The 15,142-nt window shown below is 40.6% G+C and overlaps 1 protein-coding gene across 4 annotated transcripts in view; it reads right to left on the bottom strand.

The window, feature by feature from the left end:
- The window catches only part of LOC103722574 (protein LATE ELONGATED HYPOCOTYL-like), a 29,643-nt gene extending 14,935 nt beyond the window's left edge, over positions 1–14,708 (bottom strand). The window contains exons 1-5 of one of the 4 annotated variants that reach the window (XM_008813175.4): positions 14,355–14,708; positions 14,226–14,253; positions 13,939–14,130; positions 13,737–13,848; positions 13,489–13,550 (exon numbers count right to left, since the gene is read on the bottom strand). In XM_008813175.4, coding sequence (XP_008811397.2) covers positions 13,489–13,550; positions 13,737–13,848; positions 13,939–13,977 — 213 coding nt within the window. In that variant the 5' untranslated portion in view covers positions 13,978–14,130; positions 14,226–14,253; positions 14,355–14,708. Of the gene's footprint in view, positions 1–13,488; positions 13,551–13,736; positions 13,868–13,938; positions 14,131–14,210; positions 14,254–14,354 lie in introns of all 4 variants that reach the window. The other 3 variants (XM_008813176.4, XM_026810575.2, XM_026810576.2) reach the window with 3 other exon arrangements.
- Between the last annotated feature and the right edge of the window lie 434 nt (positions 14,709–15,142).

Genomic DNA, 15,142 nt, shown 5'->3' on the forward strand with positions numbered 1-15,142 from the left:
ATTTATTCGACTTAAGTTCGAGAGTGGAAAACTCTTTCTCCACTATGCATACTGCCCCGGCCGAGGTCTTACGAACTCAGTCTTATAAATCACATAGGATCTCTCCTTATCTATCAAAGTCGATAGATTCCTTATAGGTGCATACCCTACTCCTACAGTGAACTTACTGCAGCCAATTTACACTGCATGGACCCATATGGCTAGAGATCATGTATGTGTGCAGTCAAACTACAATAACCTCACTGTGAGTAGCCGAAGCACCGCAGGTCAAAGGACCAGTCACACTACTGCAACATCAAGCAAGTCACTGACGAGTGGATAGACATCCAAGTGACTTCTTGTCTTGGTCACGCTCAGTACCCTTGTTCTCTAACAAGCACCTGCACTATCACTTCAGTGTCCCTACACTGTGGACTCAAGTCTCGTCCATCCAGAAGGAAAGTGATCTGTGCACTGATCGGATCGATCACCGTCCTCGTGATGATCCATTGATCAGGAGCATTTAGAAATTAATCACCAATGATACATGGCTCAAATTCTCAACTCTTGAGAATATGCATCATCTTATTAATTTCTTGGACGATTCATAGACACATAAATAATATGAATGAAAAGATGCCTTTTATTTATTCAATAATAAATAGTCAATTACAAAATTATGTCCCTAGAATTAACAATGTGTCAGCCAGATTGGCTTCTAGGGCATACATCTAACAATCTCCCACTTGCATTAAAGCCAATCAGTCATATATCTAAGCCCCATCTTCTCAAGGTGGGCTTCAGTCTTCTGCTGACTTAGCTGCTTAGTAAACGAGTCTGCCACGTTATCCGCGGAGTCTACTCTCTGCACCTCTACATATTTCTTCTCAACATAGTCGCGTATGAGATGGAAGCGCCGCTCTATATGCTTGGACTTCTGATGAGACCTTGGCTCCTTAGCAAGAGCTATGGCGCCATTATTATCGCAGTAGAGTGTTATGGCATCTGATGTCATCACGTCCAACTCTGCAATGAATTTCTTGAACCAGAAGTCTTCCTTAGCAGCTTCAGAGGCGGCGATGTATTCAGCTTCCATAGTAGAATCAGCAATGATCGGTTGTTTAGAACTCTTCCAATTCACCGTACCACCATTGCACAAGAACACATATCCAGATGTTGACTTCCTATCATCGACGTCAGTCATGAAGTCTGAATCTGTGTACCCTTCTACCTTTAACTCTGATGATCCTCCAAAGACCAAGAATAAATCTTTAGTTCTTCTTAAGTACTTAAGAATATTCTTCACAGCTGTCCAGTGTTCTTCACCTGGATTCGACTGATATCTGCTTGTGACACTCACAGCTAGGGCTATATCAGGTCGTGTGCATAGCATGGCATACATGAGGCTCCCTATTGCCGATGCATAAGGGATCTTGCTCATGCGTTGAATCTCTTCAGATGTGTTGGGGCACATCTTCTTGGAGAGATGAATTCCATGCCTAAGGGGTAAGAGACCCCTTTTGGAGTTTTCCATGCTGAACATTTTCAGCACTTCCTCTATATACATTTTCTGTGATAGGTCAAGCATCCTTTTAGATCTATCTCTATAGACCTTTATTCCCAAAATATAGGATGCTTCCCCAAGGTCTTTCATGGAGAACTCTTTTGACAACCAGACCTTGACCGAGGTTAGCATGGGAATATCATTCCCTATCAGGAGGATGTCGTCCACGTACAGTACGAGAAATACGACAGCACTCTCACTAACCCTTTTGTAAACACACGGTTCCTCCTCGTTTTTGATGAAATCAAACGTTTTGATTGCATCATCGAAACGAGTGTTCCAACTCCGAGATGCTTGCTTTAGTCCATAGATGGACCTTTGCAGCTTGCAGACCTTGTGATCTCCATCACTGGAAGTGAAACCCAAAGGCTGTTCCATGTAGATATCTTCATCAAGATGTCTATTTAGGAAAGCAGTTTTCACATCCATCTGCCAGATTTCATAATCATGAAATGCTGCAATGGCAAGCAATGTTCGGATGGATTTCAGCATGGCTACAGGTGAAAAGGTCTCCTGATAGTCAATGCCTTCGCGTTGACTATGCCCTTTCGCCACAAGCCTTGCCTTATAGGTCTCTACCTCTCCATCCGAACCTATCTTTCTTTTGTAGATCCATTTACATCCAATAGGTACAATACCTTCTGGTGGATCTACTAAGGTCCAGACTTGGTTGGAATGCATGGAGTCTAACTCTGACTTCATGGCTTCCAGCCATTTCTCGGAATCGATATCAGATATCGCCTCGTTGTAGGTTTTGGGATCCTATATGTGATCCCTATTTCCCACTAGGAATATTTCCTCGGTATCCTCTTCTAGTATACCTAAGTATCTATCGGGAGGATGGGAGACCCTACTAGATCTACGAGGTGGTCGAGGGACATCGTGTACTGGCTCTGTACGAATGGGTTCAATAGGATCCATGACTCGTTGCTTTTCAGAGACTTTCTCTTCAAGCTCAATTTTCCTCCCACTGCCTCTATCAAGGATAAACTGGTTTTCCAAGAAGATGGCATGACGGCTCACAAACACATTGTGATCCTCTGAGACGTAAAAATTGTATCCTAATGACTCTTTAGGATATCCTATAAAACGAGCACTTATGGTCCTAGCCTCTAGTTTGTCCGCCTGTAGTCTCTTGACGTGGGCCGGACATCCCCAAATCTTGAGATGACCAAGACTTGGTTTCTTACCATGCCATATCTCATACGGTGTGGTAGGAACGGATTTAGAGGAAACTCTATTTAGTAGATATACTGCGGTAAGTAAGGCATCTCCCCAAAGAAACATAGGTAAATCAGTGAAGCTCATCATGGACCTGACCATGTCCAACAGGGTCCGATTCCTCCTCTCTGACACCCCGTTGAGTTGAGGTGTACCCGGAGGTGTCCATTGTGAGACTATGCCGTTTTCTTTGAGATAGTCCCGGAATTCCCCACTAAGGTATTCTCCTCCTCGATCTGATCGAAGAGCCTTAAGAGGTTTTCCAGTTTGTTTTTCTACTTCATTCTTGAACTCTTTGAACTTTTCAAAAGATTCAGACTTGTGTCTCATAAGATATACATACCTATACCGTGAATAATCATCGGTAAAGGTAATGAAGTAAGAATAACGTCCTCTGGCTAGCACATCGAATGGGCCACATACATCTATATGTACTAGGGTAAGTATTTCAGTGGTCCTCTCCCCATGTCCTACAAAGGGCAGTCTAGCCATTTTTCCTTGAAGACAGGACTCGCAAACTGGATATGACTCGGAAGTCAATGAGCCTAAAAGCCCATCTTTATCCATTTTGTTCATTCTGTCTTCTCCAATATGGCCAAGCCTGAGGTGCCACAAATATCTTTGGTTTATCTCATCTCTGGATCTTTTGGATCCTTTGGCACTCACTTCTTGCTCGGTAACATTCACAGATACATCCATATGTAAATGATAGAGACTGTCGATCATGAAACCACGTGCGACTATTTTATTTCTTAAATAAATAGAACAGCAATCTTTGTCAAATGTAAAAACATGACCTTCCTGTGCTAGACATGAAACAGAAATCAAATTTCTGCTAGCAGCAGCTACATAATAGCAGTCTCTAAGTAATAAACTAAAACCAGACGGTAGTCGCAGATGGTAGGTGCCCACAGCCACAGCAGCAACTTTTGCCCCGTTGCCAACCCGAAGGGTTACCGCACCTTCCGTCAGCCTTCTACTTTCCTTTAGACCCTGCATGGTAGTGCACAAATGAGCACTAGAACCAGAATCTATAACCCAACTAGAAGTAGAAAAAACCGTTAGATTAGTTTCAATAATGAGCAAGTCTATACCTTCTGAAGGTGTGTCACCTTTCTTGTTCTTCAGGCTCTCGAGGTATGAAGGACAGTTTCTCTTCCAGTGGCCGTCGACATTGCAGTGGAAACATTTTCCTTTGTCGTTAGCCTTTTTCTTTTGAACTTTCCTCTTTGGCTTTTTGTCTTTCTTCTGCTTCTTAGCAAGCTTCTTTTTCTTTCAAGTAGACTTTCTCTTGGAACCAGAAGTCAACTCAGCAACAAGGACATTGCCTCTTGAACCTTTCAAGGCTCCCTCAGCAGTTACCAACATGTTGATCAGTTCAGTCTTAGTGCATTCAATCTTATTCATGTGGTAGTTTACTATAAACTGACCAAATGAATCAGGAAGTGACTGTAGGATCAAATCCACTTGCAATTCCTTGTGCATGTTCATTCCGAGCTTCTCAAGCTCCTCTAGGTCCTTGATCATAGTCAGACCGTGATCATGGACAGACTGCCCTTCGCGCATCTTTGTCTTGAAGAGCCTCTTGGACACTTCAAAACGAGCTGTGCGACTCTGCTTACCATACAACTCTTGCAGGTGTGCTAGTATGTCCCTAGTAGTCTTGAGATTCTCATGCTGGCATTGGAGTTCATTAGACATGGATGCCATCATATAGCACTTGACTCTAATGTCATCATCCAGCCATTTTTGATGCATCTGTCGCTGAACATCAGTAGGACGTGCTGGTAGTGTGGGGATATCTGAATCGAGTATGTAGCCTATTTTCTCATAGTCCAAAACAATTTTGAGGTTTCTAAGCCAGTCTTTGTAATTGGTTCCGGTCAATCGGTTGGTCTCAAGAATACGGGTCAAAGGGTTTGAGGCTGACATTGTATCTGCAGAGAGTAAAGATTCTAGTTAGACTTTTGTACTTGATCCTAATCTGTTCTAAGGTCTTTTAGAACAAATGTAACTCCCACTATTTTCTCGAATCCCTCACACTCCCCTGGTAGGAAAACGGAAATCCCACACGACTAGAGTTTCTAGTGGGTACTGTGGTCCCACCAATTTACATGCCACCTCACCTAACAGTTATTGGTGACACATAGATTGATGAATGTACAACTCTTGTACAATGCTTCTTAAGCATGTTGCAGTGTAACTTGGTCTCTAAGCCATGAAAACCTCACCTAACAGTTATTGGTTCCATTTCTTAGTTAAGTCAGACCCACCGTATAACCGTAGGAATAAAGTCGTCATTGGGTCCTCACCTAACAGTTATTGGTGCCCAACCCCACCTTTACCCTACAACATCTCATGTCTATAGAGAGGTCCAGCCCCCCGATGCAACTTGACCACTGTGTCCAGCCGAGACAAATCAACATCAGAAAGGCCTTAGCAGCTCTACTACAGTGGAAGACCTGTTGACTTAATATTGGTTAATCAGGTCTTAGTGTTTGCAACTTGAGCTCTTCATAAGAGGTAATCGAACAATTGGCCAGGTAAGCAGGTGGGAGGCTCCCCTTACTCAGAGAGTAAGGTCCTAATTAAGTAACCACCTTTCATGCTTTCCTAGACACCAATTAGATCAATTAATCTAATATGACTTGCTCATGTCGGTTCACTCTCGACTTGATTGAGGAGGTTTTAATTTAGGTCTCAATTGGGTTTGCTACATCACATGTAAACCTATCTACCCGACTCACATTCACATCACATGCAAACGGCACATTGCAGGCAGTTATAATCGCAGCAATAATTAAAGCTAAACTTTAAATAGGTGATGATCATGGATTCTAGTTAGGTCGTATTACAAGCACATGCACGTCAATCGATCAACTGATCTTCAACTCTTGAATTGGTTCCAAGCCTCCTTGACTCGATCCTTGACCAACTCTTGATCCAATCGCCATCAACCGCTTAGACCCCTTGTTCATCTCATGCATCATCTTCGACTTGATCGTTGACGTACATCACATCACAGAAATACAACTAGATGTAAAATAAAAATAAAAATAAATTACATCTCCCTTTTAGGAGGCACGCAGGCCTCTCAAAATATTAAACAAGATGCATGCAAGCATCTGAAAAATTACATGACATTACAGATCACATCGCAGGTCATTACATTTGATACCAAAAGGGTTTGAATCCTATGATCATCACCTCATGCAGCAATTATAATTTTCAGATCTGAAAACTAACTGATTATTTCATAACATAGGTTGCTGATCATGCTAATCATGATTCTAAACTTTGTAATCCCATTAACAATGCAATTAGAATCATCTTTTTATCACATAAAAATCAGCATATAAAAATCAGCACCCTAGAAAAAATCTGCATGCAGAAATTTTCAGCATGCATGATCATTCAATTTTCAGATCTAATAAGCCTTTAGTTAATTAATTCTTACCTTAATCTACGATGCCTAGGCTCTGATACCACTGTTGGGAACCCGCCTATGCCGCTGATATTTCAAAACAAAAATCAGATTGCAGCGGAATCGGCATAAGCGGGATCGACGTTCATCGCATGAACGCTGTTTCTAGACCGTTCGTAGTTAAGATAAGGATTAATACTTTTAAAACCTTTAGGGAGACCAAATCTTCACCTTGTGCGGGTAGATGATCACCGCAAACTGAAGCTCGTGGTTTTAGGTTGAGGGTTCGTTTGAAGCCGTTCAAACGTCCGGCCTCTACGGGTATCCACACGAAGCAGAGGACCTGATCAAAGATCTCTTGTCTTCCCGGGGTGCTAGCTCCCTTGCAAAGACTTCTTTTGATGGCTGATCTCCACTCTTTCTTTCAACTCTTGAATATGCTTGAGAGGAGGAAGAAGAAGGATGAAAAAGAGGATGAAGAAGAATCCCCACGCAGCCTTCTTTTCTTCCTTGCGTTGGATGAAGGAAGGGAAGGGGAGGAGGCCGCCAACACTTGGATCTTCTTCTTCCCTTGCTTGCGGCTGAAACAAGAGGAGATGGAGAGGGGGTGGCCACGGCTTGAAGAGGAGGAAAAGTTCATCTAGGGCGCCGGCCCTAGTCCTTCTTTTATAAGGATGAAGGGCTCCTACAAGTTAGGAGCCCTTGACTACTTTCCAAGAGGGGGCGTCGGCCCCTTCTCTCTTCATGTCGCACCAACTAAGTGAAGAGGGGCTGATGCCCCTCTTACTTGGTTAACCCAATCCTCTTCCAAAGAGGATTAGGTGCCCTTCTCATGGTTTAGTCCTAATCTAATTAGGATTAACCAAATCATGAATCAATCGGGTTCAATCTATGCTAGTCCTAATCCAATTAGAACTTGAATGAACCATGACTCAATTGAACTCTTCAATCCTAATCCAATTAGGAGTCATGTTGATTCATTAGATTAATAATTAATTAGGACTTAAGGAATCCTAATCCAAATTAGGACATATTTAATTTTAGTCCTAATCCAATTAGGACTCTATTTGAATTCGAAGTCCTAATCCAATTAGGATTTCTAGGAATCCTACTCCAAGTAGGAATCCGATTTTAATTCAAAATTCCTAATCTCATTAGGATTGTAGGAATCCTATTCCAAGTAGGAATCCCAGTCCTACTCCAAGTAGGATTCCCAGTCCAAGTAGGAATCCCAGTCCAAGTAGGATTCCCAGTCCAAGTAGGACTCTTGTTTTAAGTCCAATCAATTAATTCCCATTGTTCCTTCTTCAACTTATTATCAATCGAATTGATTACTTGTGATTCCTAATCACTTTTCAACCATCGGATTGGTCAATACTTTTAGTGTGTGTGACCCCATAGGTTCTACTCTGACTGGTAATGAGATATATTATGATCTCTATCACAATATCATTGAAAACTTCTTTCAATGGGTTGGAACGATTCCAACTCAACTCATTTAGGGTTTATCGATCATCGAGACAATCCCTATGAGTCCCACCATCCACCAGTGACACCTAGCAGCATGTAGTGGCTACCCAGCAGAATAGAAAGATGAACCTCTAGGTGCAGTTGTCATGTGATACAGTCCTACTATCGTGGATCCCTACAGGACGGAGGTCGTGGACAACTCGTCAAACCCCATCGTCTATCATATGTGAAGATTTATTCGACTTAAGTTCGAGAGTGGAAAACTCTTTCTCCACTATGCATACTGCCCCGGCCGAGGTCTTACGAACTCAGTCTTATAAATCACATAGGATCTCTCCTTATCTATCAAAGTCGATAGATTCCTTATAGGTGCATACCCTACTCCTACAGTGAACTTACTGCAGCCAATCTACACTGCATGGACCCATATGGCTAGAGACCATGTATGTGTGCAGTCAAACTACAATAACCTCACTGTGAGTAGCCGAAGCACCGCAGGTCAAAGGACCAGTCACACTACTGCAACATCAAGCAAGTCACTGACGAGTGGATAGACATCCAAGTGACTTCTTGTCTTGGTCACGCTCAGTACCCTTGTTCTCTAACAAGCACCTGCACTATCACTTCAGTGTCCCTACACTGTGGACTCAAGTCTCGTCCATCCAGAAGAAAAGTGATCTGTGCACTGATCGGATCGATCACCGTCCTCGTGATGATCCATTGATCAGGAGCATTTAGAAATTAATCACCAATGATACATGGCTCAAATTCTCAACTCTTGAGAATATGCATCATCATCTTATTAATTTCTTGGACGATTCATAGACACATAAATAATATGAATGAAAAGATGCCTTTTATTTATTCAATAATAAATAGTCAATTACAAAATTGTCCCTAGAATTAACAATGTGTCAGCCAGATTGGCTTCTAGGGCATACATCTAACAGTAATAGGCAAGCAAAGATGAGTTTCTTTAAAAAGATACCCATTATGCAAAGAGAAATCTGAAATGCCAGCATATTGTCCAGCCATCAAATCGGCATATATAATGCTAAATTTCTTGTAAGAAGAAGTCTTTCTTAAGCAAATCAAAGCCCACAACTTAGACAGCCATAGAAGCAAGAATTAGTGCCACTCAACACACAATATAGCTAAGAGGATCAGCTGGTTTGTTTTCGGTTCCACCCTTATACTTGATAACAAAAGCATATTCTTGTAAGAAACAAAACCCACTTGCCATGGCGACAACTCAATTTCCTTTAGGAGTTGATGTATTCAAGAGCTTCATGGTTGGAATACAATACTAACTCCTTAGGAATAAGATAATGACGCCAATAAAGAAGTGCTTGAACCATAGCATAGAATTCTCTATCCTAAGTTGAATAATTTTGCTTAGCTTCATTCAGCTTCTCGCTAAAATAGGCAATTGGATGGCCTTCTTGACTAAGTACACCTACTATACCAACATGTGATGCATCACAAGACACCTCAAACGCCTTAGAAAAAATCCAAAAGGTGAAAAACAGATGCTTCAATCATCCTTTTCTTAACTTGTTCAAATGCCTTTGTTGTTGCCTTGGTCCAAACAACTGTCCTTTCTTCATGCAATTAGTGATTAGAGCCATTATAGTGCAGCAATTTTTGATGAAACATCGTAGAATGTAGCTAACATATGAAAACTTCAAATTCCATGCAAAGTAGAAGGAACAGTCCACTCTTGAATAGCTCTGACTTTTCCAGATCAACCTCCACTCTTTTAAAAGAAATAGCAAAACCCAAAAAGGCAACACACAAGTCATAAATGAATACTTCCTCAAATTTATCTAAAACTACTCTTGGCAAAGAACTCTCATTACTTGTACATGAGAGATGTGCTCCTCTTTGGTCTTACGATATATCAAAATATCATCAAAATAAGAAACCACAAAGTGGCCAATAAAGGATTGCAATACATGAACCATGAAGTGCATGAATGTTCCAGGGGAATTAGAAAGGCCAAAAGGCATGATCAGCATCTCCTAGAGGCCATCCTTGGTCTTAAAAGCTGTTTTCCATTCATCACTAGACCTTATGTGGGTTTGATAATAGCCACTCTTCAAATTTATCTTTGAAAAGATAGTAGAACTACCCATAACATCCAACATATCATCAAGATGAGGAAGCGGAAACGAACACTTGTCAATAATCATCTTAATATCTCGGCTATCGACACACATATGCCAAGAACCATTCTTTGGGGTAAGTAAAGCAAGAACAACACATGGACTCAAACTTTCACGAATATGTCACTTAGACAGCAGCTCTTCCACTTGTCTTTTGAGTTGAGTATGCTCACTTGGATTCATGCAATAGGCGGGAAGGTTAGGCAATTAAGACCCAGGTATAAGATCTTTAGCATGCTGAATATTCTGCAAAGGAAGGAGTTCATTAGGCAACTGTTCAGGTACTACATCAGAAAACTCGAACAGCAACTTAGTTACTTCCGAAGGCATCTCTAAGTCATAACCAGCAGTTGTTTCTTTCACTTCTTGAGCTACTACAGCACAAATAACACTTGATTCCTTGCTCTCAACTTGAAAGTACTTCTTGGTTAGCATAGTGAGGTGCATTTTCGTATTTTCAGCAACAACTGGACTACTGGAGCCTTTGGCTCACCAAATTTCTTCTTTTCAACAACCTTGGAACCTGCTCCTTAAATTTCTCCATCTTAGTTGTAGTCATAGGCTTCAAAACAATCATTTTCCTACCTAAAAAAAAAAGTATAAGTCTTTTCTTTACCAAAATGTTGCACATCTTGATCATAAAGCCAAGGTCGACCAAGAAAAATATGAGTAACTTTCATAGGAATCACATCACACTATATAGAATCTTTGTAAGCACTAGTAGAATAGGGGACAAAAGACATCTTCTAGTTACTAGAATAGAAGTGTTGTCAATCCAAGCAAACTTGTATGGTTGAGCCCTCAAATAACTGGTTGCCTAGATCATCCTGCGATACTAGCGATGATGAGAGTTCGAGTGATGACGCATCTGGTGCCTAAGGAGGTAGCGATAGACATGGCACGATAGTGTATGACTCACAATTCCAGCATAGTTTTGATTCATAGGCGAGTCCCAATTCACTCATGACACACAGGATAGGAACCACAGTGCACAATCTAGTAAGGATACCATTGCATACAGAAGACAAATCTCTCAATGTTGTTTGGGAAATGATGCTAATACTGTAGTTGACCTCGCATGTGGAGTAGGGTTCCTAGGCATGTCTAGATCGAAGTCGTACACTGGATCCTATTCTACATAACAAGGCTACGACCTGCATAGCATCCTTTATCTGAGATATCGTGTTCGAGTATATACTATCGTCCACAACCTCATGTAGCTTACGGGTCGAATTTCACTGCAAACAATCTTCGAATGGCCAGTCCAGTATCAAATAGAGGATCGGTATCAGAATGGCTATCCAACAGACATGCATTATGGGCCAAAGGAATATGCAACAGTCCTCATCGAATCTTGAAGTGTTATCCTAGGCCTAGATTACGATCGCAATCCCGACGTCCATGAAGAACATCGAAGCTCCACAAAAGTTTAGACAACTGTATGTGTTTTATATTTTACATACACTAAATCGACTCTATTTGTTGTATTATTTGCATATTCACTTCTAAATACTTTAATTGTTCTTCAATTCCATTTCATGATAAAAAATCTATCAAAACAATGTCAGAATTACACATTATAAACAACCAAAATCACTAAAATCATAGGTGGAAACAAAAAAGAATGAGGAAACAACAAAAAATTAAGAAAAGAGCGTATCAGTTAGATGATCGATATGCTAGTCAATACCATGTGTTGGTATAATACCGAACCAGTATTGTACCATACAGTTAGCAGACCGGTGTAGGTCACGACACTAGTTCGACGAACCTTGTATCAAGGTTTTCATTGTGTTCTCTTCTCTCTTTGTACCTCCAAAATCATGCATACCCTTTGTCTACATTAAAGGCCTCTATCTTTCCACAATTATACCCCTTGCTTTGTGAACATTCTCCCTCAAGCCCCCTAACTCAATCACATAAAATGTATTGGTTATATGAACCTTCCATGTGATGATGACAAGTTTCAATTTTGATTTTCCTTTTCCAACCACATCTATTAATACAGAGTCTTCTTCTTGAGTCACTGCCTAGGTTTTTAACATCTTGTCATATATCACTCAACCCCATTGAGCACCCTAGGATATATCAAAATTACTCTTTAACTGCATAATGTCCTTAAACATCAGATGCTCGGCCAACTGTCACCCTATCACAATAAATGCACCTAAATACTTCGTCTCAATTATCTGTAATCAAGGCCCGCAAGATTTTGGTTCTTTCTTTAAAAATTAACCAAATATTTCTTAAAAAAACAGATGTTGTCAAGTTAATACTTGTAAGCCATAGGATTTAATAATAAACATACATATTAAGTATAGGATATATTTTTAGGAAAGTTCTGTATCCCAAGACTATCATAAAATACAAGTATTGGGAAGTTTATCTAGTACAGTGAACTTTTAACGAAAATGACAAAAGAGTATAAAATAAAAGATAGTAAAAAGAGGATAAATAACACAGAGAGAGTGAGCACAATAGAATGCAAGACAAATATTCTTGAATGGCAAATTTTTGAGGTGATGTCTTGTATATGTATGTCATATTGAGAAATTATAGGATACTGGTTTTCTTATTTACATTCATATGAAGTCTTTTAAAAAGATACTCAAAAAAGAGAAAGGAAAAGTGTAGGTTAGAGATTAGTTAGCCTAGCCCAACAGAATGCATTACTTCACAAATGTCAACATCCATAAGGAATGGTTTACCTATACAGTTTTGGGGAGTGTTAAGTGATGGACACTTGGAAAGTACTTATATATATTTCATTTTGGCTCCTTTGTGTTCGTACTTTGGTAGTCACATATATGTGTTTCCAATTTTAACATATTTTAGTAGACTCTTGCTAACAAAATAGTTAACGTTCATAGTTGGCAAGTGCTCATTCATCACTATTTCAAGCATGAGTCTTTCATATATTGTCAGCATTGTGTTAGGATGACAATGACATGCAAACACAAGAGGATAAGCTATGTTTCATTAGAAGATGACTGTGTATTATTTTATCCAGAAAAGGAATCCATACAATTATGCCAGCTTATACCTCTTGTGTTATGGTTCACCTCACTTTGATTTGTCAGTTTGTAAAAATTTCTACTTCACAAAATCAGAACACTAGATAAATGTTCCTGAAAGATACATAACAAGTGATCATGACATCAAATAGCATATTTAGCAGCAAAATGCATGAACTTAAAAATGCAAATTCTTCAGTTATTTATCTATTATCAGCACTCAATTAAGGGAATAATCTTTAGGTTGACTCATTAATATAAAGTGGTTTGAAAAACTCATAAGATCTCATGGTCCACTGAACCGAGCAATTCCAAACTAGGCCGAACTACCCGGTTCACTCTGTAATGAACCAGCATGGAACTGGCATGATTCAGCTAATATTTTCAGAAAATGTCATGAACCGGTACGAACCGCTCAGTTCGGAGCGGAACCGGTTGGAACTGGTTCGCCCTCTCTTTCCAAAAGGCTTGAATTTATAGTTGGCTAAACCTAGGTGAGCTGGATAGCTCATACCGAAACGGTAGCCAACCAGTATGGTTCCTGGTACCAGTTCGACTAACCATGTAAGATCCAAAAAGATAAACTCATCTAGTTAATTGTACTGTCAATGATGACAAAACAAGTGCATAAGTGGTAAAAGGACATTGGACCTTTGTGAAGAATTTTTGTGCATGACTCCTAATCTGCACAGCTGTCTTTGTTCCTATATGCTCTGTAACACAGAAGACAAAAGGGTGAAACAACACGTTTCAGGAAACTTTATATACATTATATTTCTTATAAAGGGAATTTGACATGTCTAAATACTTGGTACAGAATATAAGGAATAGCCAATTTGGCTAGTTCCCATAGAAAATCTTGAAAAAAATCTAGGAGAAACTAAAACAGAATCGATAACCTTCAATCCGCTGCCAAGCTCTCCCATACAGTTTCAGAGCTTCAAGGAACCTGTTATGCTCCTCCTCTGTCCACCTCTCTCGCTGCTTCGTGATCGTGTAAGGCTTCCTAGTCTATATTCCCATTGACGTACATGTAACCAAAAAAATCCCTTTCAGCATCAAGAAAAGCAAGAGCATACGGGGAAAATATCCATAACTCACCTTCACAACCAACTCTTCCCTCAAGGAATTTGATTCCATTTCCAAAACTCCTAATTTCCGCAGAGCAAACAGAAGAAAATAACCACAGATCACTTCGAGTTCAAATCATCCACAAACAGCAGCAATCCTCCCTCCATGTCTCCCACCAGTCGCTCCATTTGCCGGAAATAGTACCTCATAGCTCAACAAAATCTACTCCAAAATCAAGAAACCAAAAACAAAATTCAAGAACTCATCCAATAAAAACAACCCCGTAATCCACAAACCACTACCATCAAATTCCTCACCAAACCGAATCAATCCAGTCGTCAAGGTCTACAAACAGATCAAGAAACAAGAAATCAGCAGCCGTAACCAGTAATTTGTCAAGAAAGACCAAGAAATCACGGAAAACCAAACCCTAGGCAAGAACTCACCTCGGGCACCGCCATGGGCGAATCAAGAACGCCTGCACATTATCCCTTCTTCCTTCTCCCACAGGCCACAACCCCCCCACATCTCTTACTAACCAGCGATCGAATCTAGAGGTGGGTAAACTAAACTCTCTTCAAGAAGAGGGAGGGGGGAAAAAGAGAGAGACAGAGAGAGAGAGAGAGAGAGGTCGGCGGCAATGGCGTCTCGCGGAAGCTTCTCGGAGAAGAACGGAAGGCTTAAAGCCAGTGACCGGGCATCGCTTTCTCTCTCACACGCTCTGGGGGAAGGCCAGGAGAAATCTCAGCCACTATAATTTCTTGTGGATTTCCCGGACTCGGGGGGAAATAAAGAAAAAAAATAAAATAAGATGACCGAGGTCGGGGTTTTAGAAACTTGAGGCTGGAAGAGAGCGGGGGGGAATAGAAGGGCCGCGGCGCAGGAGTTGACGCCAAGTGGCGCGAATTTAGTGGCCGGTCCAGAGTCTAAGGGCGCTTTTTGGAGGGAACGAAAAAGACGTGGCGTGCCCTGATCCACAGGAACTGGAGCTCCGTGTTATGGATTCCCAATGTACGAGCGTCCGCATAACTTTGTTATGCGGGAGAATGATCTACCAATTAATGCCTTCAACTTTAATTCACACAAAGGTTTATACTAACAACCATTGTAATTATGATATATTTTAGCTTTCTACCATGCTATGTTGTACGCTAGCTACTAAATTGGCTGCATTGAGACCATATATCAAAGCTCATATTACTTGATTCGATCTCAACCCATAATATTACTTGAC

This window comes from Phoenix dactylifera, chromosome 18 (genome assembly GCF_009389715.1).
Source record: "Phoenix dactylifera cultivar Barhee BC4 chromosome 18, palm_55x_up_171113_PBpolish2nd_filt_p, whole genome shotgun sequence".
Lineage (NCBI taxonomy): Eukaryota > Viridiplantae > Streptophyta > Magnoliopsida > Arecales > Arecaceae > Phoenix > Phoenix dactylifera.